The following is a 24,272-nucleotide window of genomic DNA, read 5'->3' on the forward strand; positions in this document are numbered from 1 at the left end:
TGAAGAGATTTCCTGGGGCTGCACTGGGTCCCTGGGGATGGGTTAGAAAGTCTAGGCTTCTGTTAGACCTTGAAGTAGCAGTGTGTGTGTAGCGTACTATTCTACAGCTTACTGTGTAGTCTGATTTATATAAAGTTAATTTTATAAAGCTGTTCAGATTTGCGCTCAGTTTGTCTGCTGTGCAATTAATAGATAAAGCAGCATGCTTTTCCAAAATACAGTACTTTTTCGAGGATTTGGTAGAGGTGGGGAAATCTCTAGCCAAACTCAGAAGTCCAAAGTTGAGCTCTCATAAATGGAATTGTCTGTGTTCTTGGGCTTTCAGGAGTCAAGAGCTTTATCAATTTTAAGTAACAAGTCATGACAAAGAAGGCTATACCTCATGACTCTACTGCTCTTTCCTGATTTTGGAAGATATAAAAAACTCACTAGATGAAGCTGAACTTCCTTGGCTCTGTTCTGAGGAAATTTTAATGTAAGATATAATATCTGGGGCATATGTGGTTTTGGGGAAGCAGCCAATTAAGAATTTAGCTTGAGGGTTAGATTGGTTTGGTTGGTGGTTTGAGAGTTCTTTGGAAGTTTTGGTGTAGCTTTTCAGGAGCCTACCTATAGCAGGAGCTTGGGAGTCCAGGGGGGTAGGTAACACTTGAGTAGCTGTTGATTTGGAGATGCCAGTTTAGTAGCTGTGGCCCTAATCATGCACTATTTACAAAATGTCTGTTTTAAGTTGTTATTCAATCACTCATAGTGACTGGGAGCAGACCACTAAAGAGACTTTTCTTGAAGTGGATTCTTGATAAAGCAAGTTCTTACACCTTAATACATTAAAAACTCTACACCTCTTATTTCCGAAGATGTGAATTGAAGTTGGAATTTTATATTTGAGTTGAGTAGTATGATTGTTTTATGAAATTATCCCACATATATTCAAATCAGGGCTGAACCCAGTTCTCTTAAGTGATTTGTGTGCCTGTGTGCGGGAGGAAGTAATTAAGTTTTTAAACATAGATGTATAATTAGTTTAGGCTGTTAAAATATTTTATGCGAAATCAGTCCAATTCTATAGTGTAAAAACAGCTGAGTGGTTTAATGCTTTTCCACATTTTTAAATGCTTGGTAATTTTACTTTTTCTGTATAAAAAGTTTGAACAGAGCTTTTATTTCAAGACAGCCCATGGCTAAAATTCTGAAACTTAATGCTAACTAGTTTTCCCATCATAGCCTTTCCTTCTGGTTTCTACCTGTGGCATAATTTTTCTGGCTTCTTATATGCATTCAAAACTAGCTTTGCATAAAATGTGTTTACAATAAAGTTTAGAAACTTTTCCTCCCTTACCCCCCCAGCCTTTCTCCACCCAGCAAATTGCAAGTATTTAGATTAGCCCCACTGACCCTTAACAGGCACATTCTTCAATGAATAATATTAACTTGGTGGAGAGTTTTTGGTGTCCCCTGTATGACCTTCTTCAGACTATTTGTGGTGCCACAAGCATGTCTGTCAATAGTGTTGGAGAGGAGAAGGGCTTAATCTGCTTGAGTGAGTGTACTCTGGAGCAGGAGGGTATACTCTGCTGCTTCTGCTATAGCTGTCCTTGTTCCTCCCTGCAACAGGATCTAGATGGCAATACAGTCACTGAAGGTGTAACACTCCTGCGGTAGGCTGGGGGTGATGACCAGCTGGCAAAATTCAGTCCTTAACTATATCTTCCCCCTTTAATGCCTGAAACAGCTTGTACTGTTGCATCCTCAGATGAAGAATAATATGCCCATGCGAAAAAAAAAAATATAAAAAATTGGTGGTTTTGACTCTAGCACATAAAATAATTTGCATTTCAGGTTGTTATTCTGGATTTTATTTTTGGAGTGAAGTAAAAAAAAAAAGAAAGAAACAAAAACACCCACCAAAACAACTGAGTGGAAGAGAACCCAGATAAGCCAGTGTGTGAAACAGGCTGAAACAGTTGCTTTCCACTGACCTATTTAGTTCCAGAATAATTAAGTTTATCTGGATGACCTGGGACAGTGTAAGTTATGTCTGCCACTAGTGACTGGGATATAACTCCTTTGTGAAGCTGTAGCAGCTTTCTACTTGTGAAGCTTTGTCTCAGCTGGCATGAGGTAGTGTGCTCTAAGGCTTCCTTTAGTTCTGTATTACAGGACTTGTACCGAAATATATTTTTTCCCTTATAACATTGTAATATCAGCTACATTACAAATGTAGTGCCCTGCACACTCCTGGGCCTGTTTCTGCTTTCTATGGTACAACATGAAAAGTATCTTCAAGCTAGATAAGGCTAGAGGGCTGTGTATGGAGCATTCTCATTCCAGTTACTGCCAGCCAATAGTATTTCAGAGCCACTATGAGCTTACAGTAAAATTCAGATAATGGAAAAATTGATAAAATTGTTTTTACTAATGTTGGGGAAGGAGCAACTGAATTATGTAATGCACTTCTTTATATGAACATGTACTTGCTCAGTGTTTTTAATCCCCTTTCTGATGTAGTCAGTTTTAATTTTCAGTCTTTTCTCACAGGAGAGCCTTTGCTTTCTACTAGCCATCTTACTCAAATTTCTGCAACTTCTGGAAAAAAAAAACCTTTCTGACAGCATTGGCAGATTCTGAGTTCTGGCAATTGTCAGTCATGGCTGTTTTGTGCTTTCTATTAGACAGTTATTGGTATTAAGGTTTTTTACAGTGTTTGGTTCTGTTTGGGTGAGCAAGTGTAGTTTTCCCCAAGTTTGCATCTCTGTTGATGCAACTTTGGTGTGGGGTCATTTGTCTGATTATTTTTCTTTAACTGTAGCTGCTATTATTTTGTGACATGACTTGAGAAGTACCTGTCTGCATCACCCTCTTAGCACACTTTCAAATTTGTTGTATGGTTTGTCCTTCTCTTTGAAATACTACATGTATGCTTCCTTTCCTGACACATGCAGAATTGTTAAACTAGAGGAGCTAAGGCTTTCTAAAAGCTGGTTCAGAGCAGAAGTCTCAGAGAAAAGGAGAAAAAGACCTCTTTCCTCAGAGCACTGTCAGGGGTTGTGCTGGGGAGGATTGGAAGCTGAACTAGCATCTAAAGTCTGTTCTACTTTTGCTGTCTGTACTGGCCCAGTTCGTTACCCGCTCTATTCTCAACACCTCCTTAGCATCAAAGACCTCTCCTCATCCCAGGTACCTACACACACACGCATTCTCTTCTGAGAACTTCTTGGTAGGTGTTTCTTGGAACAAGAAGGAAAGATGTTATAGCGGAGAGCTTATTAAAAATAATTTATACCTAAGCTAATGACTTTGTATCTAGAGCTTCTGAATTGTTTGTAGTTACTGTTAGTTGGGTGTGTCCTTGAGGGAGAGCAGATCTTTAAGCTTTCATCCACTTGGTGGGGGAATGAAAGGATATGGAAGTGTTTCCTCAAGATGTCAGTATATGAACTGTTTTTATCTTACTGGAATACTGTAGCAGGAAGAAAACTTTTGATTTCCTTTTTCTTCTGTAGTGTGAAGCACTGCGTTCGAGATGGTGCCTTATAACTTCACATAGACTGTATTCTGCTGTGTATGATCCAAATGAAAAGGTAAGCAGTATGGTGCATGTTTTCTCTAACAATTTACTGTACCACTGACATTTGGCTTTTAAAGCTATCCTCTCCCCTGTGTTGCTACTGACAACAGCAGTTCTCCTAGTGTAACCTATGTACAATCACTGGTTTAATAGAGTGTTTTTCTTCCTTTTTTAAAGCAAAAAGGAAGTTGCTTTTTCAGTTTACTTTTCAAGATTAAATACTACAAGTGCATACCTTAAATGGTGGGTTTAGTGATTATGAGCTTGGGAAAGTAAAGTACTGGCCTGAACATGTTACAGTTACAAAACAGCTATTAATATTTTGCATGGTGTGGGAGGTATAGACCTGTTAAAACATCTGGCAGCTAGACTAGCCAAAAACTTTTCATAGAAACAGAAGTATGCAATAGTGGCAGCAGTTAAATGATCTGACATGGGGGTGAGAACTGTAGAGCTTGGCTAAAGATGGACCTTCAAGGCCTGCAGAAAATAATAATTCCTCCTCCTGGGACTTGTGCAGTAGCAATCTCAATTTACAGTTACTAGCCAAGAAAAACTTTTCTTGTGGGAGATTGTCTTGGCATGGTTTCTAAAGTAACATGCTTGGAAAAATAATGTAGCTGAAGGTAAGCTAGTATTGAAGGGCAAGAATGCTGACAGGTCTGGATGGATAGGCTTGTTCTTATATACTGGCATAGACTCAATTAACGATTAGTGAAGTAGTATTGGAGAACAGGATGTACCTAGAACTGTGGCTTAAAAAGAAGTCTTCTGAAGAAATCTGTGTTCTTATGGTCCTTGCTTCTTAATCAAGATCCCCTTCCTTTTCTAAAGGCATAGTTACGTTTAGACAATGTAATTATTTCTCTTAACTAAGAGCTATGTCATTCTAACCAGTGGCTACTACAGATAGTTTAAGCTTACTTCTACTTTTTCCCTTTGCTGCCCCTTCCACTGTCTTTTTAACGCCAAGACGTTTGTATCAGACCTTTTTAAGCCAATTAGTGGAAATGACAAATGCTGCAGTATCTGGTTTTTGTTGGGTTTTTTATGTGCTGGATTTGAGGCTTGTGTTTAACAGTAGCAGCAGCAAGAGTCCAGTCTCTTCCTGTTCGTGTCTTTATTGCAGGGTTAGAAAATGGAAATGAATGTCAAGTATTCTTAACATCTTGATACTGAGAGTCTAGTTTTGCATTGTGACCATACTTGATTAGTAAAACAACTTTTACGTACCAAAACCTAAGCTGACAAAGTATTTGAGTTGTTAAACTCTTCAATGCCAAGTAGTTGAGAGCATTTTTACTCTCCCTCAAGTCTGTATGCCTAAAAGGCTTCAGGTACCTAGAATGCTGATATTTATATTCAGAAACAGCTGTGTGAGCATGTTGGAAACCTTTCAGTTTTTTCACTGATTTTCAGACCAGGACCTCAGCTAAAAAAGCTCTCTAAACAAATTGCTACCTCCTGTGGTGTTCTTACAGTATTTTTACCTCTGATAACTGACCTTGCTTAGGGATGTCTAAGATCCATCTTTTGAGTGGGATGTGGGTGTGCCTGCCTAGTGGGTTTGTGTTTCTCAGCAGGTCTGGCTGAATTTACCATATAAACTTGCTGCAGCTCTTACCTGGAGGGTTTTTATCACTCAATTTCTGTATGTTGTTGTCACATGGTAGTATTTTTAAACTGGTCATGTGATGCCAGCACAGCCCTGGCTTTGAAGAAGTAAATTTGGTCAAGGGCACCTTGGGTATCCCTGTTTGGAGTAGGGGAGCAAACAATATATACTTTAGCTGTTCATGTTGGGGTTTTGCAGGGTTCCTTCCTTTCCTCTTACACCTGTCTGCCCCTTACCAGATTAATTCAGGATTGTGGGGCTAACAGTTTCATTGTTGCAATGGCAATACTTCCTTTCCCCCAGTCCATGTGAAAAACAGCTGTTTGGTGTAGGGGAGGAAGAATAGCTATTGAATGTCTTGGGGTATAGTTTGATAAACCTAATCTGATACAGCTGCAGGCTGCCCCTGAAGGGGTGAATCCTGCTGGTTCCCTATCCTGTGTGTTGTTGTTTTTTTATTTTTATTTGGAATGTGGAAGGCAGAGTAGGACTGTTTAATTAGTATGGTGAACTGCTGTGTCCCAAGGCTACATCTTGCTGGTTTGATGCATGGAAAGCAGTGGGGGGAATTGTGTAAAGCAGGACTGTCCCCTTCAGTGGCAGTCTGTATGAGCAACCAAGCAGGTGCAGTATCAAAGTGCATTGGTGTATTTAGTAGCAAGGCCAGTGACAGTAATAACCCTTTCTCCCAACAATGAGGTTTTTATGCTGAGCAACACTGTTCCTCCACCAGTCTTTCTTTATGGGAAGTTTTCATCTAGGATGTAAGGTTTAGTGACATCTGACAGCTTGTTATCCACTTCTTACAGGCATTGATGGGAGTATTGAAGATATACTGGCAGCATTAAGTGCCCTCCAGTGTAAAACGTGACAGTGATTTTCCAGGGTGTACTAAAGTTGGTGTGCTGTTGTGTTGCAACTTGTTGCTGTTTAGTATTGAGAGTGTAACAGCATCATGATGGCAATGCAGAATTTTACCAGTTGCCTCTGGGGAGGCTCAGCTACAAGGAGGGGCAAAGCTGGTACAAGCCAGCAACCATGCTTGTACAAGGTGGAAGTGTTGCTCTTTTACCACCCATGCCCTAGGCAGAGAGGCACATCTCCTCCTTACAATTGGAATGTCTTTAAAAGCTGTCACATAACAGAGTATGGTATTATAGGTCATCTGTGCTGGTTAGAGGCATTGACTTCTGTACCTGCCTGCATGTTTCTTCCCTGGACTTGGCTGGCTTCTAGAGCCTCTGTAGAGGGATAGTTAGTGTATGGTAAAGAGATCTATAGAATACTGGTTTGACTAGTCAACATGTTTTTCTTTTCTGTGTGTGCTAGCTAGGTATAGCATATTGTTTATATAATAATTTTTGAATCAGCAGAATCCTTTTAAAAGTAGATGATCTCAGTTAAAAGCTCATGTATAAACCAGGGTTTCAGTGGAAGTGGAGGAGAAAAGAATGCATGTTTCTGGAGGGAGAAAAACTTACATTTTGTTCATCTCTCAAGATTCTTGTTCTTTTCCCTTCAGACTTTTGAAAAACTCCTTATTGCCAACAGAGGAGAGATTGCATGCCGAGTAAGTATGTGATCTTATAATTTTTTTAATCTTTTGTAGTTCATTCTTAAAAATACTGTTATTTTAAATATTGACAATTGTCACTTTTTGTATGGTAGGTCATCAAAACGTGTAAGAAGATGGGGATTAAAACAGTTGCCATTCACAGTGATGTTGATGCCAATGCTGTAAGTACTACTTGAATTTAAATAGTAGATGGAATTCTTAGTAATCCAACAAGGTGGGCATGTTGGCAATTCTGAAGCATCTTTGTGCTTGAAAGGAAGGGAGATACTGAGGCAAGGGAGGGTTGGAAAAGTATTTAGCATGGTTTTGTGTGAGCTCTTCTGCATTTTCCTTATGTAAATGTTACCTTGTTTTTTCCCTGGATTAAGCTACATGGTCACACCTGATAGATACGTACACAAAGTGTGAGAGTGGCAGTAAAATCTAAATTCTGTTTTGCTAACGTGCACAAAAAAGATAACGAAAGTGGATCTGATGAAATACTATAGAACTTGGTGTAAATTGTTTCTGTACCTGATAAACCCAACTAATTTCTTCCCATTTCTTAGAGGTATGCTCTCTCCTACTATATTTGTGGAACAGGCCTATCGGAGCTGTTTTATTTGAGGATATTGGGGTGCCTTCAATATTCAGCAGCATGGCAGGAATGTGGTAAAATTACTATCTGGACAAGTAATGTCCTTGTCTCACTACTCACCTATTTTGGTAGGTGACTTTTACCAAGTAGAGACTACCATGTCTGGTAGTCTCCATTTTAGAAATATTTTAAGTCACTCATAGTAAGAATAGGAAAACAACTGGAAGGAAAGGGGGCCCAAGAGAGTTGGTTAATACTCAAGCACCACCTCATCCAAGCTCACGATTGAAGTGTCCCGTAGAATAAGAAATGAAATAAGAGAGCCAGGAAACCTGCATGATTGAGCAGGGAACTTCTGGACAAACTTAAGTGGAAGAAAGAAGTTTATAGATCATGGAAGTAGGGGTTGACCATTTGGGATGAATACAAGAATGCGGTTGAGAGCGTTGGGATGCAACAAGGAAAACTAAGGCCTTTTTAGAATTAAAGCTGGCAGTGGAAGCCAAGGACAACATGAAAGGCTTCTTCAAGTACATCAGAGGTAAAAGGAACACCAGGGGAAATGTGGGCTCACCGCTGAATGAAGCGGGTGCCCTGGTGACACAGGATATGGAGAAGGCGGAGTTACTTAAAGCCTTTGCTGCCTTGGTCTTTACTGCTGAGGCCAACCCTCAGCATTCCCAAACCTTCCAGACTACAGAAGAAGTCAGGAGTGAGGAAGACTTCATCTTGATTGAAGAAGATTGGGTTAAAGATCACTTAAGGAAACTGGACATCTACAAATCTGTGGGTCCTGATGGGATGCACCCATGTGTGCTGAGGGAGCTGGCAGAAGTTGTCGCTAAACTGCTCTCCATCATCTTTGAAAAGGCCTGGAAGATGGGAGAGGTGCCTGAAGACTGGAGGAAAGCTAATGTCACTCCAGCCTTCAAGAAGGGCAAGAAACAGGACCTGGGTAACTACAGACTGATCAGCCTCACCTCTGTCCCTGGGAAGATGGTGGAGCAGCTCATTTTGGGGGTCATCTCTAAGCACATGGAGGAAAAGAAGGTTATCAGGAGTAGCCAGCATGGATTCACCGAGGAGAAATCATGTTTGACTAATCTGGTAGCCTTCTGTCATGGTGTGACAGAGTGGATAGATGCAGGGAGAGCAGTGGATGTTGTCTTTCTTGACTAGCAAAGCTTTTGACGCTGTCTCCCAAAACATCCTTGTGGATAAGCTCAGGAAGTGTGAGTTAAAAGAGTGGACAGTGATATGGATTGAGAACTGGCTAAACCATAGAGACCAGAGAGTTGTGATCAATGGTGCAGAGTACAGTGGGAGACCTGTGACTAGTGGGGTTTCCCAGTGGTCAATAGTGGGCCCAGTCTTACTGAAGATCTTCAGTGATCTGGACGAAGAAATAGAGTCTATCTTCAGCAAGTTTGGTGATGATATGAAGCTGGTAGGATTGGTTGATACCCTTGAAGGCTGTGGAGCCACTCAGCGAGATCTGGAGAGTTGGGCAAAGAGGAACATAATGAGGTTCAACAAGAATAAGTGTAGAGTCCTGCACCTGGGGAGAAAAAACACCATGCACCAATATAGGTTAGGGGATGATGTGCTAGAAAGCAGCCCCATGGAGAAGGGCCTTGGGGTCCTGGTGGACAACAGGTTATCCATGGGACAGTGATGTACCCTTGTGGCTGGTGAGCCAATAGTATCTCGGGATGTATTAACAACAGTGTGGCCAGCAGGACAAGGGAGGTTCTTCTCCCCCTCTACTCTGCCCTTGTATGACCACATCTGGAGTATTGTGTCCAGTTCTGGGCTCCTCAGTTCAAGAGGGACAGGGATGTGCTGGAAAGAGTCTTAACGGAGAGCTACGAGGATGATTAAGGGACTGGAACATCTGTCATATGAGGAGGGGCTAAGAGACCTGGAGCTGCTTAGTCTGGAGAAGACTAAGAGGGAACCTTATTAATATCTATAAATGTCTGAAGGGTGCATGTCAAGAGTGGGCCAGTCTCTTTTCAGTGGTGCTCTGTGATAGTACGAGGGGAAATGGCATGGAGCTGCAACACAGGAAGTTCCACCTCAGCATCAGGAAAAACTTCTTTACTGTAACAATGATGGAACACTGGAACAGGCTGCCCAGAGAGGTTTTGGAGTCTCCTTCTCTGGAGACTTCGAAGACCTGTCTGGATGTGTTCCTGTGTGATCTGCCCTACATGTTCCTGCTGCAGCAGGGGGGTTGGACTTGATCTTCAGAGGTCCCTTCCAACCTCTGTGGTTCTGTGATTTTTGTTGTCTAGGGAGAAAATCGTATTATTCCTTGTGTGCAAGAGCTGCTACAGGAAAAAGAACTGGGGGTACCTTCATGTCCTAGGGTAGTTTGCTGAAATCTGGAAGTCAGTAAAAATCTGTGCTATGATTAAATAGAAGAGGTTCCTCAGACAAGTTATCAGGAAAAAAAAAGTGTATTTTATGCAGGATATGACTTGTGAATATAGGTGGTATGTTGTTCAACATGGAAAAACTGGAGCATAATTGATGGGATCTGTGGAAATAGTTAGAACTTAGGTGTTTTCAGAGTTAAGGGGAAGATGAGGACTGTTGGGAGTTCTGTACTTTGAAAGCACTTTTGTCTGTTTTTGTTCTATTACTGCATGACCAGCTCACTTCATATTAATAAACTGGAGGTAGAGCAAGGGACAAACTGGGTTTTCTGAGACAGGACAAGTGTCCTGCTGCTGGATTTCTATGCCAAGTAATTATTTCTTTTTGAGGTGACTAAAGAATATACTTGGTTTGTTTTTTAACTGGTAGCCATAACTAGGCAAGTAGAGTAGCTTGTGGGTGCTTAATGAATTGTGAAATGAATTTTTAATGGACATAATGCCTAATTCTTTTGGAAGCCAGGGGTTACATGGATATGTGTACAAACCACTCCTTACCGTCTGTGATCCCTGTGGTAAACCTAAAGCATGCTGATGGATACCTGTATTCCATCTTTTATATATATATATATATATATATATGCTATCTGTGGTTAGGATAAATGGATTTGCTGTTTAGTACCACTGTGCAGCACTGCTCACTGGCATGAATTTATCCTGAAAATAGATTTAAAAAGCTACCTAAAAAAAGAAAACATTCTTTCACAAAAAGAAAACAATCTTTCACCAATCCATAGTAGACTTGAGAAAATGAATTGGTCTTCTCTCCCATGTGTCTGGATGGCTTTGTTTATTGTGTGGACTCTGCTATGAGATAGAGACTATGAAAAAATCAGAAGCAAGTAAAAACCAAGACTGAAGATCATAATGAGGGAATAAGAATGACTGGAAGGTACAACTTACGACCTTAGGAAAGGGAGTAAGAATTACATTATGAAGATGAAGTTCAAAATACATCTAGTTTGCTTCAATCTGCAGCGCTGTTGTAGCTTTAAAATAGGAGTAGGGTCTTTCATTTGTAATGGTTCATAAGAGAAATTAAATCCAAGCTGATATCTCAGAAATACTTTAATACAACACTTCATAAAGATAACGTTAAGTGTATTAAATGAGATGCTGACATTTTGAGTTCCTGGACTAGAGATTAGGCACTTAACAAATGCTGCAAGAGTGAAATAGTGTCTACTTAGCTCTTTGGATCCTTACTTAAAGACCAATCAAACCTTATCTGTACAAGGTTAAGCATTAGCTGCCTGCATTGAAGAAGCTCCAAATATTTAATGGGAAATGAGAGAGAGGCTACTTGAGACACTGTTTGGTATGCTTAAAATAGGGTAGTGGTATTAAGTTTAAGCTATTTTTTTTTTTGGTCTACTAATACATGTTACTTATGTCTACTATAAATCCTTTAATTACTACCTTGGGTGCTTGCACTGCAAAGTAGTTTAATGCCATCTGTCTTAATGGTGTGGATACCTCCATTTATTCATTGATTGTGGGAATGACCTGGCCATTGCAGCGATGTGTATTACTGCCTGTGTGACTTTCGGGATGCTCCTGAAAGATGAGTCCAGAGGCCAGATTCTTTGACTGTTCCTTGCTGTAAAGTAACAGACCATGTTTGTTCTGTGTTGTTTTTGTTCAGGTTCCATCAACAGCTACCTTTGTAGTTATACCAGGGGTAGCAAAATCTCAAACACACTGAAATCAAGCTTGTTAGCTGATGCAACCTGCCAGTGGAACTTCTGTCCTCATGTAGCTAGGAGAAGCTTGTTTGTTTAGTAGTAAGATGCTGCAAAAGAGTTGTGAGTATCCTTTGGATTTTGTGCTTGACAGGATTAATCAAGGCATACCTCACTTCTTCAAGACTTGTATTGCAAAAGAATGAATGTTACAGGTAACTACCTTGCTGATGATGGTCATTGAACCAAAGGCAGAAATAAATACGAAGTTATGCAACGGAACCAGTTGCCCATTCCAAAACTGTTTCTTTACTCAAAAGAATGGGACCTGAATTTAAGTGACTAGAGTAGGTAGGGATGGTTTATAAAAATATTTTTAATTAAAGTATGTAGAAATAACATTGAGCGGAGTAGATAAACTTGCTGTTTAGAAGTTAGAGTAGCTTTTGAGATGTAATAATAGCCCATTATTTCATCATTTGTGACTGGTGTAGCTACTTGCTGAAATATGGGTAGCCTGATACTCTTAATACTTACTCGTTTTTAGAAATATAACTAAAAAAGGAAGGCAGACCTTTCTGTCATTCTGGTTGAAAACAGAACTGAAATTGAACTGAAGCAGAGTTCCTTGATTGTGCTCAAAATATTTAAGGGGAAAAAAAAGTCATGAGGTTATCTAACAATTCAGGCTCTTCAGTGATAGCTTCTACTTTATTACCTATGCAGTGTCATATGCATAAATGACCCAAGTGGTCATTTTTAGTGGTGCATGGGTAGGAATGGTATACATAGTCTCAAAATTGTTGTTGGCCTTTGAATAAGGGTACTGGAAGACACACTGTTGAATAATCTTATGCTAGAACTTAATTTTGGAAATTTTTTTGTTGAATATTCAACTCTTCATTTTTTTTAACTTTTAAGTTCTCAGAAATCCTTGTGGACTTTACAATCCTGAAAACTAGTGGTGTGAGTAGCTGAAATACATGCAGTCTTTCAACTAAACTACTTTCTTTTCCTTGTTCTTCAGACTTGGCTTCTGTGGAGCACCATGGCAAATGTTTTGAGTATGCTGATAGAGCAATATTAATTTTGACATACCTTTTCATTAATATATAAACCCAGTAACTAGACTATAACAGCACAAAGGAATTTTAATTAAAAAAAAAATTATAACTTAGCTGTTGTGAGCAGGAAGCAGCAGAAAGTGCAGTTGTAAATTGGGAATGTGGCAAAAATTGAGCAACCTGCCATGAGCTGAATAACCTGAAGAAGGAAAAGACAAAGAACAAAATAATGCTCTTAAGTTAAAAGATGGCCAAAGCTCTGTAGGATTTCTGCAGCTTAAAACTGTACGGTGATAGAGAAGGGAATGTTAACAAAACTTAAAAGGAGTTGGGTGATTTCAGACTTTTGGGTGCTTGTGTATTAATGCAAAGTTACAGGGAGCTGTAAAGGACATTAAATGGCAATGAATTATGCTTACCTTTATGGATGTGGGAAGGGGTGTGAAGTGGGGAAAAAAGATTGTGTCCCAAATTATTTCTTATGGTTTCTGCTTTAGCAACTGTCCTGAAATAAGATCATTGTGATGGTTGGGGAAAACAGCCTGACAAAATGGCTACTGAGGCCCTCAAGAGCATACATTTATTCATGTGGTACTGAGTATATTCAGAAAAGTAGGTCATAATGGATGTTTTTAGAGTCTTGAAAATCCTGGCTAATATGTTTTATTACATCTGTTATTCTGGGGAAAGTGGAAGAAAGAAATTGTATACTATTAGAAATGCTGTTTTTTTAAACTTCAGAGTTCAGCTTGCAAAACACTAATTCTTTACACTTGGTTAGGTAAAGTGGGGAAGGACCAATAGATTTTGGATTTTTTTTTTTTTTAATTAAAACTTCTGGTGGAATTATTTTTGGGATGAGAAAACAAGCAAAAAAGTTTTGGCTGAACAAGAGTAATCGTATGTACTTTTCCCCCTGAACTGATTGGAATAGAGGGTTAAGATGAAAGAGCCTCCTCAACCATAAATGTAACACTGATGGTGCAAACATTGTCAAGGAAAGCTAGAGAACTATTGTAATGCCTAATGTAATCAGCTAAAAGTATGATAAATGAAGAACAAGCTTTCACTAATTGGATCTGAACAAAAGAAGGTATAGCATAAAGCAGTGAATGAGATATAATTTTATTTGGCATTTTTTAACACAGCAGGGATTCTATAGCCATATGAAGCAATGAACTATAAATGACTGAAAAAAATCCCATGGGAAAGTGATGTAAACTACTGAAACTTCATGGAGTAATGGACAGTTTGTTATACTTTAACAGTTTTTTTTTTTTCTATCAGTCACTTAAGACTTCAGGTGTTATTGTATTAAATTGCCTTAAGTATAGTCATCTCCCAATGTTTTTAGCTTTTGCAAATCACCTTGTTCTCCTAGATAATATAAAACTAAAAATGATACAAATACTTTTATGGATATAAAAGCAATTGCACAGAATTCAGCTGTTCTCCAGACACTGTAGTCTTCAGAGTGAAGGAAAATGGAAAAAAAATCAAATTACATAGAAATGTAAGATCTATATTCCTTTCCTATTATTATTATTATTATTATTATTCTTATTTTTAAGCTTGCAGTTGGAGGCAGTATGTCAGAAATAAGTTAGGGGAACAAGTGTTTTAGGGAAATGGCAAAGCTGATGAAGCTTGTAAGCTTTTATACCAAATCTGTATTGAGCTGGATGAATTTGGGTGAACAAGTTGAGCTTTTGACTGAAGTAAAAACTGAATTTTGCTGAAGACTTCCCTAGAGTGTAATGAGATACTGTCAGGTTCTTTCATTTTTAAGAAATCTAGTTGGCAAAAATAAAAACTGTGGGGGAATTTGGCACTGAAGTTTTAATCTAAAAATTAATTAGGTTGAAAAATGAAAGTTTATCCAAAACTGAGGAGTCTTCTTTACTTGTAACATATTTAAAAATACAGAGATCTTAAAGCTTGTCCAAAGTTTCATTTAGTAATTTTTTTGCTGATTCCTTCTTCAAAATATGCAAAGCTTTCTTCCATCATCTGCTATAGAACAAGAAGTTCAGTAATTTTGACAGCTCATTATGTCCCAATGGCACTTCAGAAGTTTCTGCTTAGATAACTTGAGAGATCTGTTCAAGTACCTATATGAAAAGGAAACTAATGCCTTACTTAAACACACAATTCCCAGACTGTTCTTTAGAGTGTATAGCATGGACTCCGCATGGATACTGTTGGGAGAAATTAGCTCTTTGTAAGTGCTGTTGTTTGCAAGGTGTGCAGAATAGGAATGTGCCAGATCTCACCAAGGAAACGTTAGGGTCAGGTTTGCAACTGTGGTTCTGCTCTTTTTTCAAATATTTACTTTTTGTTTCAAAAACAAGACAGTGTGACGTTTATTTCTTTAGAAGACATGGTGGAGGTGATGTTTCTTATCCTGTCCTCTTGCTTTCTTGGTTGAACTACAGAACAGTTTTGTAAAGTATAAGAGATGTAGGTAGTGGTCATCCTGGGATGTCTCAGATATCTCTGTGTAATGAGTGTGCTTTTATTCAAAATTGTATCTTGTGTGCCAAGTGTAGTCTGCTCTTTCTTTTTAAAATTGCATCATTGCTTCTGAGCAGAATGGATTGGGGGAAGGGTGCTTTTAACAAGGAAATAATACATTTTTCATTAGCTATGAGGAGCAATGTGAGCTTGTTCTGCAATTTTAGAAGTTGGGGGGTCAGAGTCAAGGGTCCTAAAGATTCAGCCTGTTCTGCAAAGATTTCTGGTGCATTTTAGTCAGTGATAGGATGATGTGAAATGCATATATGACCTTTGGAATGGGTCAGAGTCCTTTGTGTAGATTGGTGGCTAAGCTGAAATGTTGCTTTTGTTGGACTCTGACTGAAACTAATATTCAGCAGGAGAGGAAGGGTTTAGGGTAGAATGCTTTAAGCATCATGCTTCAGCCCTTTGGTGCACACTTCCTCGGAGGTGGGAGGTATGCATTGGAAAGGAGTTGAATCCACATCTTTTCACCTTTGTGAGGAGGATTATTTAATTACCATGCTGATTTATTTGAAGTATCAATACATGGATTAAAGTTCTTTTTTTTTTTTTTTTGGCATAAAGATTATTTGGAAGGGGGTGGGGAGGTGGTGGTTTTTGTCAAAAGATGTACTAAATTATCCTTGGGACAGGAAAATGTAGAAGTGCAGTCAGAGAAGTTAGCTGTGACTTAAATGTGCAGGTGCTCAGTGCTATGGAGAGTGAAGCTTGTTCTGTGGGTGCTGATGACCGTCTACATCAGTAGGTAGCGAAGAGTAACAGGAATGGGTCTGTAGGGTGAAATGATTCATACTGAAAGACATGAAGTCCTGGCTGCTTGCCTTTTATTATCTGGACTGGTTCTAGTCTGATGCTATGGACTTGGTGTCTGTTAGTGGTAGTTTGTTGCGCTTGCTGAAATACATCATCTGGTTGAGTTTTGCCTGGAACACATCCATTTCATGTCCTTAGAGACAGCTGTGTGTTGGAGGCAGTTGTGTTGTAAGCGGGGGTGTCTGAGTGATTAACTTAAAAAAAATGTGCTCTCATTTGAACTTAAATGCTAATGTACACTTGCCTGAGACAGCTCTCATTGTTTGCATGGTATTGCCCTTGTAGGTCTTTTCTTGCTCTAGCACTTTTCTGACCTTGTGCTGAGCTGTTTCAGTGCTCTGAACACACCAGACACCTTATTTGTCAAGTTAGTTAACTTTTTTTTTTCTGCTGATTTAGTATGCTAAAATATTTCAGGGGAATGTCTGGCAGATGCTAGAGCTGTGTATGGATGAGTTGGGAGTAGATCAGCCATCACTTAAAAACTGTCTTCCCTTACCTTGCTGACTGCAGGGCTCTGGCACTGCACCCAGAGTTAAGGGTTTTGGAGAGATGTACGGGCATGTCAGTGATCAACCTTAAAGTCAAGGCAACAGGCTAACAGGACTGAAGTCACTAGGCCTCATTTGTTCTGAAAATGTGCCTCTCTTTTGGGTAGTGGGGAAAGAGCACGCAGCTCTTTCCTTTGAAGCCATGAGTGTTTCCTGAGGACACTGCTTGAAATATTGTCCATTGGTGCTCTGGATGAATGGCTTCTGCTGCCACAATGCTAGCTCAAACTTACTGTGCTTATTACAGTTAATTGCCTGAAGAAACCAAGTGATTGTACACCTGTTGTAGGACATTTGACTTATGTTAATTTCTAGACCTTTCCAGAAGTGGTGGTGGAAAGTGCTGTATGTAGTAATTTTTATGCAATTAAACATCAGTGTGACCAAAAAAAGATACTTATACCATGTTCCTCTGTGAAGGAGGTGGTGCAGTGACACTGTTTCCTGGTGCCTCACCCCCTTGGAAGCAAGAACAGAAGGTCCTTAGACCCTTCTCCTTTGAGGCTTTTGTACTGCATCTTTCCTGACTGTCCTTCACCCAGGTCCTCAGCAGCAAGTGTTTCACTGTGCAGATTCTGTTGCTCCTATTGTTTATGTTGTCTATTGTTGTCTATTATTGTCTACTCTGCTATTTGTTATCAGCTGTGGTAGTGGACATGCAGGAATGCTCTGATTTTAGGCAGTATTCATGAGCAGTGCTCTTTGATAGTACTACCTGTTTTATTGTCTGTGTGGGTGTAAACACTGGTCAGCAAGCCCTGAGCTGAATTTTCCTTTATTTATTAGGGTGACTTCTAGACAGAGATGGACCTGAGGCAGAATTTTTTGTGAAGCACTTGTATCATATTCTGTTTAGAGACAGTGCATTTTTTTTGTTTCTGTCTTGCTGTACTAATTGGACAATGCTGAGTTTCATTCCTGAATGTTAATTTGATGTACAGCGTTGCATGAGTTCTTGAAGTCCCTTTGTAGTTAGTGTTTAATATCGGGTCACTTGTTGACCTGTAACTCTACAGATGTTGTAAGGTAGGATGATGGGAGTTCTTAAAGCAAAACAGGTTTTAGTGTGGGCTTAGCTGTTGACAAATGTGTGACACACTGATTGCTTGGGAAGGTGTGTTGCCTGCCTTGTCTGCTTTCTGTACTAATGGATCATCTCTGTCCAGAAAGCATGTCTCCAAGACTGACCTTTTTATAATTTTGTTATCCTTTCTATTTCATATGTAGTTTCCTGAAACATGAATTAATCTAAGAAGCATCCATAGATTCAGTGTGGCATTAATGGTACCTGTTGGGGGCACTGGAATGATAGTGCTTTTTGGAAGGGGATGGGGAGGACAGGATTGAAGGGGGATACGCTTCTTCACATCTTTATTCCATGTGAGCAGTCTGAGCTGCCTGACTAAGGCTGTTACACACTCATCCTTTTTCATCTTCAAAGAGGCTTTTGTTTTGTTTTTGCAAGAATACAGAAATATTAGTCTAAACTAATGCTTGTCCTAGAAAGCCTGTTAAGAAATATTTTTTTGGTGTTCTTTCGCCTTTCCTTTGTAATCTTAGATTATAATTGGGTACCATAGCTCTCTTAAGTGCATGCAGCAATCAGTACAATGAACACACCTTGAGCTTGGGTGCCATAATAACACAAACTGTTGGAGATGGCTGTGGGAGAGAATCATAGAACCATTTAGGCTGGAAAAGGCCTTTAAGATAAGTCCAACTGTAAAGGAATGAGGAATATGAATGGAAGCTGAAACATCTGTATTGAATTGCACAGAGACAAGGTTCCAGTTAGCAGTGTGGGGTGCTGCTGCATGGCCGGGGATTGCAGTTGGTTTGTGGTGTTGCATAAAAACAGGTGTGATTAGGTGATCCTCCAGCTCTTGCTGGTTGGCACTTTTTTGGTGGATTCTTACTGAAGTGTGTTCCAGGCACTTTCTCAAGGATCAGGTGAACTGCCTTAGTACAGGTATTATGTGATTTCTTTACTTACCTTGGCAGTGGTTGAAGGCACCTGTAAGTTTCTCCTGTTGAGTGGCTTTATCATGTGGTCCCACACAGTGCATTACTTTCCCAAATGTGTGAAACTTGAGTGCTTGGTATTTCCACTACTTGTAATGCTTTGTTATAATGCTGGATAGTGGAGATCCTGAAGGATGTTGTGAAAACGCTTGTGTTAAGTTCTGTTCACATGAATGTCTAATGACTAGTTAATGAAAATCTGTATTTCTTGGTATTGACTTAAAAGTTCAGATTGTTCTGAACGGTGCAGGTGTATCTGTTATATTTCTATTAGGAATTTCTTTAATTGATTTAAAACAATAGTGGAGCATTGGAGGTAGCTTGAATGAAGCTTTCATTTCTAGTCTTTTAGAGAATACAGCACTTATCTTCTGTTTGTCTTGTTTTTCACTAATAGGGATATATAAATATCTGTGGGTAACTGATCCTGTTTCTCAGCAAGTATGCTTATAAGGCGATGATCACACGTGCGTGGTGAAGATTGTAGTTTGGTGAACACAAGAGGAGTTCCAAGTTGTAACCAGACTGCATAAACCTGGGATTCTATGCATTTAGCAAGAAGTTAGAGGAGCTTAAAACTGGTTTGTGTAGTGCAGTTCTTTCTTTGAATGAAACTTTTATTAAGTATTTGTCTGTTCTTAGATGGTATCAACACTACATTCCCAAAGGATGCTTTAGAAATACTGTTAGTTAAATTCTGGGAACTGGTTTCTTATGATACTCTGTGCAAAAGTTGTCCCATGGCCTCATTGTTTCCTTATTATGCCATATTGTAAGTGTGAAAGAAAAATGGCTTAGAGTAAATGAACATGTGTTAATGGTAAATCTTGCCAGGAGTCATGAATTAATATTTAAAGTACATGGAAGGAGTGAGGCTGCAGTCTTCCGTGTCTTGGGCTGTAGCAAATGCCTGGTGCGTCTCCCTGAGGCTGGAACTATGGGCCAGGTGGCCCTCACAAGTGGGAGGTGTGCTCTGGTCCACATGCTGAGTTGCAAGTGAAGGAGCTTCAGGGAGGAGCTGACTGCAGGATTAGGAAGGTCCAGCAGACTGAGGTTCTTTGCAGAGAATCTGCAGAGCCAAGAGCTTTGCAAGAGGCTGTGCTAGAGTAAGTGGAGGATGGAGACCTTCAATATAGGGAAGGCTGTGACTTCTGCCACTCAGCCATGTAGTGGTGGGTGTATGTCACAGGCCTAATCAAGAATAAGAAGCAGATTAATCCAGTTCTGGAAAACTGGAGGAAGCCTTATTATTGCAAACTCTAGTACTCATGTGGCATTTTAACCATCCTGATTTTTGATAGAAAAACGGAGTGAAAACAGTTGAGTTTTCTGACATGTGTGGAGGGTGATTCTTGACACAAATTACTGAGTGTACTAGTAAGGATGCTGTGTTGAAATGGGGAAGTAGAAATCAGATGTGAAGCCTATGACTGAAGTGGTGAGGTTTAGGTTCCCAGGAGGAGTAAGACAAACAGCAGAATTACAACCATGGACTTACGGAGAGCAGGGGTTTTTTGACCTGAGCAAGGATTTGTTTGCCAGGATCCTGTGGGAGACTGCTTGGCAAGTTGAAGCAGTCCCAGAGAACTGGATAATACTCAGGGTAGTCTTCTCCAAGCACAGGAGCTGTCTGTTCTGACATGGGGAAGGCTGAGAAAGTGTGGCAGAAGCCTGGCTGGGTTGTATGGGGAACTTGGGCAAAGCTCGAATGCAGAAAGTGAGTTTATAGCAAGTTATCCAGGAGAAAGTTGTCAATTACCTTGGCTTTACCAGGGCTCATACTGGTGTCCTGTTGTAGTATCTTAGTTGAATTTGTGAGGTAGTCAACCTAGCTAAACTACAAAGTGAGTGAAAAATTGGTTCCATCCAACCTCAATTATTGTTCATTTTTGTTTATTGTTTTTTTTTTTTTTTTTAAAACCTGCAGGGTGAGGGACAACTCATTTTGCAAAAACAAAACACAGACTAAGTTAATTTGTGTTACATTGCCAAATAGTCATACACCTTATTAGTTCATAGTCTTTGCCTATGCAATGTGAAAGAAGGAAGTTCATTCATGATTTATAGCATTGTATTTGGCAAGAAAAGGAGTGCCTCGTCACAGGTAACTTGAAGTACTTCCATACTTATGGAAGTATGACCTACTTCTTTACTTGTGGGACTAAAAAAAAAAAAAAAATTACTCGTCAGCAGTGGCTGAACTACTATCAGGTTCAGATTTGTCAAGCTTTATTCCAGTGAGGATTTTCCTTGGCGTATACAATTATCAAAATACTGATGTTATTCTAAGAAGGTAAAATAAGGTAATAATGAGAATATGTACAAGTCTCCAGTTGTCTCACAGTTTTTAGTAAAAAATGAGTGTAAAATTTGAAGAATAGTGTCCAGAAGGTTATAATATAATCATAGAATGGTTTGGGTTGGAAGGGACCTTAAAGATCACCTTCTAACCCCTCTGCCATGGGCAGGATCTCCTTCCACTAGACCAGGTTGCTCAAAGCCCCATCCAACCTAGCCTTGAGCACTTCCAGGGAGGGGGCATCCACAACTTCTCTGGACAACCTTTGTCAGCGTCTCACCACCCTCACAGTGAAGTTAATAGTAACTCTTCTTTATGACAAACTTTACTATGTAATTTTGCTGTTCTTTTGCTTAATTTTTTCAGTTTTGCATATGGCGCTCTAGCTGTTCGAAAGCTCTTCAACTTTTGAGTGATGGTTTTGTTCTAGTTAAGTCAGCTGTTGCTCTTAACTAGCTCTTCTGGATGCTACTACTGGTTCAGTATTGGAACTACATGTTTCCTAGAAATGCTCCTGTACACAGGAAAAAGTTAATTTGCTGAGCCTCATTTTTGTTTGGCTTGTTTCTGCTTAATAAGGGAAGGAGTTGAACTTTGAGAAGAGCTAACACAACAAGTGTACTGTGAGGGGTGGCTGCTGGGTGCTGGAGCTCCCTGATATTTCAGAATTATTTTTTCTTCAAGGCTTTTTCTGAACATAACAAAGGTGGTTGCGTTGCCTGGCTAATATTTGTGCTCTGTGGAGGTGAGAAGCTGTTACTTTGAATGTGTTGGAGTCTAAAAGGAATCCAGTCTTTAGTGTGGTGTTGTGTGTTGTTTTTTTTTTTTTTTAAAACACCCCAAAACAACAAAGCTGTGATAACAAGTTTTAAGTACTGTGACATTCCTCTGTCACTGAAGCCCTGGCAGGTCTGCTGCCTGGTGCAGTGAAGGCTTTGTGCTGGAAGCCTGCCTGGCTTCGCCTGCCTCTTGGTGTCTTCCTGGGCCACTCACATATGCTGTGAGAAAAGATCCCAGATGCCTGTATGTGGGAGGGAAGGGACAGTGGTTGAGGAGTTGGGTTTGGGCACTGTTGCATGATAAGGCCAGATCCCAATGTCCTGAACCTTCCTTATCCTAAATTAAATGTAGAATTACTGGGTTTGGACAGCCCCACTGCCTGCCACAGCTACCTCCTGCTGGGACGTGAGAAACCATAGCTTTTGCCTCTTCTTTTATGCTTCAGCAAGGTACTACTTCTCTTTTAACTTTAAAATCAACTGCAGCTTTGAACTATTTGTGTATTTGCTTGTGGTGTTTAGCCTGATGAGTTCAGTAAAATTTTTGAGAACTATGGGGAAACCACTAACATGTCTTATGCTTTTTGTTTGAATCCTATGCACTGTATGTGATACTCAATGAATTCAATGGTTGGTGATTCGGTATTCAGTAATTTAGTGCAGAATTCAAAACTTCTATTTTACAAGATGGTAGTATTAATATGGAATTTGCTGTTGCATTTTTTCATTTTAATGATGAAGAATTTGCATATCTTTTTAGATCAATGTTAGCTTTTATTTTGATAAAACAAGTGTGTAGAGGATCTGTAGCTACCTTAAATATGTCAGTTTTCTGAATTTAAATGTATCACTGTAATGTGGGTGAGATTTTAATTGTATGAAAATTTTTTTCTTTTAGGTAGTAACATGAATTGTAATGGTCAATCTCATTTTTATTTTTCTTATGATACAGTTACAGTAGAATTAATTTGTATTTAATTTCTACTTGCTGAATTTTTGAAAGTTTTTAGAATCGGCTTTGATTATGGGTTAAATTAAGCCTGAAATTTTGTCATGTGCTTCTTGTTCAGTATCTGTGAAGCTCAAAATTGAGAGAGAAATTTGTAGACAGTGAGCTGTCTGCAGTAGTGATACTTGTTGACAGCAGTTACCCATTTAGTCTTTTTTTCTTTCAGAGGAAATACTGTAATTCTACTGCAAGTTAACTTTAATAACTTAAAGATGTATTTTTTTATATGCCTTAATGTGTCCAATTCAGTATTCCCAATAGCAAAATCTGTTTCTGTGCCAGTTTTTTGCTATTTCAGCAGAGAATTTTATTTTAAAACTTAGCTAACAAAAATAAGCATTTTTTTCTGTGTGAATATGTTCTGAAAGCTAATTTAAAAAAAATAGCCTAACATTACTGTGGTTTTTTTTTGTAAACCAGTTGTCATAGCTGTGATGTACAGAAATTTGAACAGGTTTTGATTTAAAAATATGACTTTCTAAGAAAGTCTTGAATTACTAGAATGTGATGTATTTCCATCAGCTGAATCTAGGCATGCAATCACTATCGATATTTTCTGCCCTCTGATTTCTGAGAGTAAAGCTAACACCTTAACTGTCATTCTAAATTCATTTTGCAGATATGCATGCCTGTGTATTCTCCACACAGATGTCCTTTTAGCAGAAGAAGTTCTAAATGTATGGCTTCAAACAGCTAAGCCAGCAGTGGCCTTCTCTAGATGCAAATAAATAGATCGTATGCTCTTTAAAAAATTAGAGGTGTGGTAAGTCTGGAATGAAGGTGGCTGCTTGTTTTTAAGTTAAAATGAAAGCTTAACACATTTCTCTATAAAGTTCATCACTGAATAACGCTTCTAAAATTTTGTAACTTTGAAGCTTGTTTGGAGTGATGTTTTCTGATCAGAGTTGCTTCCTCTCTGTCTTAAGCACTCCTCTTCTGTAAACTAAAATAGCAATTTTGGTTACTTGTTCCCTCCTGGCAGCCCTTCTCTAAATCTAGGAAGGAAAAAACTTGGGTTGCATTCAGGGGGAAAAAACTCTCTCCTTTTTGCTTATAATTTTTCCTTACTTGATGTGCTGGAAATAATAAATTGTATTTTCAGACTTTCTGTTTCTTGAGGGGAAAAATGCTTTGAGTACTGTTGTCCATGCACGCGATGTTTAACCTTTCCAGGCCAAATTGTTGTAGAATCACTTATCTATCATACTTAGTATAATAGGTAAGGTTAATAAGCCAACCTTAGTGTAGATTGTACCAAAGAGGTGAAGGGAATTGGTCACAGATTGAGGAGGGAGTAATCTCTCTGCCCGTGTAGACTGAAAGCTGGCTTTTCTTAGGCTGGATATTTTGACAGGAAGCTGGTGAAATGCTCTTGGCTTTTGAACTTCGTTATTGATTGGCAGCTGCTCCAAAAGGTAGACTTTGAGTAGCCTATGTGTCATATGTAGTGGAGCCACACCTAAACTTAATTCAGGGTTTTTAGGAAGCTTTGCAGTTCTGTTGTATTTGCATTTACATGTATTTTAGATCATGTCCGCTGAGTTTCTCCTTGAAAAATATTATGCTGACGTTATCTGAATTGGAGCCTGTAAGTTACTGCCTGTCCTGTGTAGGCCCACAGGAGATTACTCTGAAATGGGACAAGGGTTTCATTGTGAGCCTATGATCGTATTTCAAACTGTCTGGGGCAGCGGAGGTGCAAGAAAGTGTATGTGAGGGTTCCTGCCAAGTTCAGGCTCAGCTGTGTGGGCAGACA

At 39.3% G+C, this 24,272-nt stretch overlaps 1 protein-coding gene across 2 annotated transcripts in view; it reads left to right on the forward strand.

The window, feature by feature from the left end:
- Nucleotides 1-24,272, forward strand: part of PCCA (propionyl-CoA carboxylase subunit alpha) — a 281,303-nt gene that overhangs the window by 4,011 nt on the left and 253,020 nt on the right. For both annotated transcript variants that reach the window (XM_051630543.1, XM_051630554.1), the window contains exons 2-4: nt 3,504-3,581; nt 6,706-6,753; nt 6,852-6,920. In XM_051630543.1, coding sequence (XP_051486503.1) covers nt 3,504-3,581; nt 6,706-6,753; nt 6,852-6,920 — 195 coding nt within the window. The remainder of the gene's footprint in view (nt 1-3,503; nt 3,582-6,705; nt 6,754-6,851; nt 6,921-24,272) is intronic.

Source organism: Apus apus, chromosome 1 (assembly GCF_020740795.1).
Source record: "Apus apus isolate bApuApu2 chromosome 1, bApuApu2.pri.cur, whole genome shotgun sequence".
Classification (NCBI taxonomy): Eukaryota; Metazoa; Chordata; class Aves; order Apodiformes; family Apodidae; genus Apus; species Apus apus.